The 3,411-nt window shown below is 31.7% G+C and overlaps 1 protein-coding gene across 1 annotated transcript; it reads right to left on the reverse strand.

Moving 5' to 3' along the window:
- Window positions 1–866: 866 nt before the first annotated feature.
- LOC132745374 (C-type lectin domain family 2 member H-like) lies at window positions 867–2,468 on the reverse strand. Its single transcript, XM_060734281.1, has 3 exons — window positions 2,279–2,468; window positions 1,885–1,997; window positions 867–980 (listed from the first exon to the last, which is right to left on the reverse strand). Exons 1-3 carry the CDS (start codon window positions 2,355–2,357, stop codon window positions 873–875), a joined length of 300 nt encoding a protein of 99 aa, XP_060590264.1. The 5' UTR covers window positions 2,358–2,468; the 3' UTR covers window positions 867–872.
- Between the last annotated feature and the right edge of the window lie 943 nt (window positions 2,469–3,411).

Here is a 3,411-nt window from a genome sequence, read left to right on the forward strand (position 1 = left end):
TTTTTATAAATATAGAAGGCTTAAATTTGTCAATTAACACTAAGGTAACCTCCAAATATGGAGAGACTAGGTATTTCATATAAATACTGGGACAAGTATTTTCGGGGGGGGGGGCAGTTAACATTCAAGTTTCTAGATTGAAGAGTCAAGATTCAGGATTTTAGATGGAAGTTTCAAGAATGAGATCTTAAGAGCTAAATAGTAAAAATTGAGTGACTTATCAACCATGTGTGAGAAAGAAAAACTGTAACTTTAAATATTAATTGTAGATTAGAAATTTAGGACACTTTCAAATAAATAAATGGTGAAATGAAACGGAAAACAGTTATTGTTTATTTTATGCAAAGGAAATTATGGAAGTAGTAGAAATTATAAATTACAAGAGAGGAGAATTTATAACACTATTGTTGTAAACAATGCATAGTGAGATCTTTATTGCACACCACCTGTTTTTGATATCATGACACAATTTTGTTATTTTAATTAAAATATGAACTTGATATTGATTTATTTAATATATAATAAATATAATATATAATTATACAAATAAATAGGACGAGAAAAAAAATCATCATTTATGCGGTAATCATTTCATAAATCTTACATAGCATTTTGCAAAAGTAAATTTTTACCTCGTTCTGTGTGAAATAAATACCTGTATATACTTCATAATTATTAAAAGTCAAAAAGACACATTTTTTGTTTTAGCGGTATATTACCGTGTTCTTATTATACACACTGACCTGACTGGTGATTATCTGGTAAATGATAAGATTAAAGTATAGATCTATGCACAATGAATAACTCAAATACGTATTTTCAACTTTTCATACTATCTTTATACCTCAAAAATCCTGATACATGTAGATTTCTTAAGAAATTACTTTACCGCTAAAATTCTTGAGATAAGCTGTCACAAACTGGCTCTCGGCTTCAGATTCTATGAATGCTAAATGGGAACCATATACTTGGCAGTATACCTGCATATAAATCAATTGAAACATTTGTAATCTGATAGTGAAACAGTGGTGATGGTTAACCTATTTGTCAATGTGTCTTTTTTGTACTGATACGCCCATAGCAAGCATTATACGCGGAAATCAGATGCTTTGGCTTGCCTGGCTATAAACTACACGTATAAAATTTCTATACCTATCAATGAAATTTTTAGTATCTTTTCTAGTTGGACACCGCATTTTTAATGTAACTCAAATAAAATGGCGGGGTATTCCGGTAACGGAACAATCGCAACTTTTCGTCAAGGTATTCCGATTGAAACCGGAAGCGGTGCATGAAATACCAAATGACACCTTTAAAACGAAATATGTAAATTGACAGAAAATGAATGATTTTTTTATATCTGACTTCCCCGTATATATAGGCTTTACTTACTTTCATATAACTTTAATCTAGATTTGTTTATTATACGAAATGTGTAATGCCATAAATAACTATGTTTATAGTATTCAGAATTATACGTGAAAACAAACTACAAAATAAATATATGTGTATATTGTTGGTAAAAGTTAGATACATTGTACAATATGACATAGCAATATATAGCAGACAATTTATAAAGTGTTCTAGAACAACATAGTATTATAATTCATATAATGTTCGTACAAATCACTTTAGGACTATATCAACATTCTGTTTTCCAGAATATTTCATAAGGATATCTAAATGTGTCTCCTTTTAAGCACTTAGTATTAAAATTATTACAACATAAGAATAGGATTGCTGAGGCTAGTACTCAATGTTGGCGCAAGACGTTTGATCGTTCACATTTTCGTACTCAGCCATCCTCAACCTATTAAAATCGCGTTACCAGACCGTGTTAATGTGTGTTTGTGCATGCTATGTATGATATGAAAAGTCACTTACAACAGCTTCCGGCCAGTTGGCGAGATCATACGCAACGTGAAAGCATGAGTTACCAAATCTAGAAAATCCTTTTGGACAATCATGGAAGAGTGGACTTTCCAAATGACGACGCTCTGAAAAAAAAGAACACACATGTGAGATTAGGCATGTATTCATTCTGTTATAAACAGACATGATTTACCTTTTCTTCAAGCATTAAATGTTGTAATTAAACGTAATATATGCCATATAATAAATTTCAATTTATAAACTCAACTTTATGTCAAAACTGTCAACATATATGTCATTTGTTTCTGCAATTCACGGTGTACGTATGGTATTACATGTTGGTATATACAATAAAAATATCTTAACAATGATAACAAGCAAATAATACGGTTAAAAGACTTCTTACCTTTCGATTCCAACCTTAAAGCTGAATTCTGGCACACGTATGTGCAGATAAAAACTAATACAAGACAAACTACTGCCATGCCTATCTTTGTTATTATTGTTCTTAAAAGAGTCACAGATAATATTCTTCCTGTCCTTTTTATCTACTATATCTCGTTTTTCTGTGACTCAAAGAACTACTTTCTGTGACCACCAAAGTAGGTCAGGTGATAAAAGAAGGTCTTGTTATCTTTCAATTAACCTATACCACACTTAAAATATTAAATGGACTTGTCTATATTTTAATCTGGGCAAAGCCATTTATCATTTTGGGAAAATTGGAGCACATAGTAAGATGCAACGGATATGCCAGCTGATCTTGGTTTTCACTCGCCCATATCTAAATTAAGTTGCTTAAAAAGGCTTAATGTTGCATAGTGCAATAAAGTCGTAAGAACAAAGCGTTTTTTTGTTTGTTTTTTTTTGTTTGTTTTTTTGTTTTTTGTTTTGTTTTTTTATTAATGAGACCTTATTCTGAAGCCTTAAGAAAACAAGACAAAAATTCACCATACTCAGTTTATCTGACGTAGATAATGGGTATACATGTACATGCCTGATGTAGATAAATCAGTTACTAAACCCTTATTGTGGCTTGTTTGTTTATCTCGTTCTCGACATGTTTTCGACGGTCCCGGCGACTTCGAGATAACAAGAGCCGACTGTTTAAATTGTTATCTTAAGTTTTAAAATTATCAATCAGTGATTATCTTCTAGCAATCCTTTTCATACAAATGGCATGTTTTGCTATGGCATGTTTTGCTAAATATGTGTGGAGTAGACAAAATTATTGTTCAATTACTTTAATCGCTTTAGCATCAATTAAATAGATAGTATAACATGTCATAGAGTACCAAAAAATGTACTTTCGGTTGATTGCTTACCATATATATTAGGCCACTGTGGGGCAGTGGTTAGCATACTGGCAATCATGAGACCAGTGGTTCGAGTCCCGACTGCGGCGCGCCGATATTTCTTGAAGTTTTCTGTGTATAATTTCCAACTCCTGAATTTCTCCCTTTGAGAAGTTAAAATCACATGTTCATAATGGAGTATCATGACCAAGTAAAAAAATGAATGCACAAAATACCGGTATGA

Source organism: Ruditapes philippinarum, unplaced genomic scaffold (genome assembly GCF_026571515.1).
Source record: "Ruditapes philippinarum isolate M1 unplaced genomic scaffold, ASM2657151v2 ctg20192_1_1_1_1, whole genome shotgun sequence".
NCBI classification, from domain to species: domain Eukaryota; kingdom Metazoa; phylum Mollusca; class Bivalvia; order Venerida; family Veneridae; genus Ruditapes; species Ruditapes philippinarum.

Bases quoted from the DNA above. Each gene is read 5' to 3' on its own strand.
- LOC132745374 (XM_060734281.1), bottom strand. From the start codon at position 2,357: ATGGCAGTAGTTTGTCTTGTATTAGTTTTTATCTGCACATACGTGTGC. The intron at 1,998-2,278 runs GTAAGAAGTCTT...CTTTTTTTTCAG, and splicing joins TTTAAGGTTGGAATCGAAAG to AGCGTCGTCATTTGGAAAGT. The intron at 981-1,884 runs GTAAGTGACTTT...ATTTATATGCAG, and splicing joins CCAACTGGCCGGAAGCTGTT to GTATACTGCCAAGTATATGG.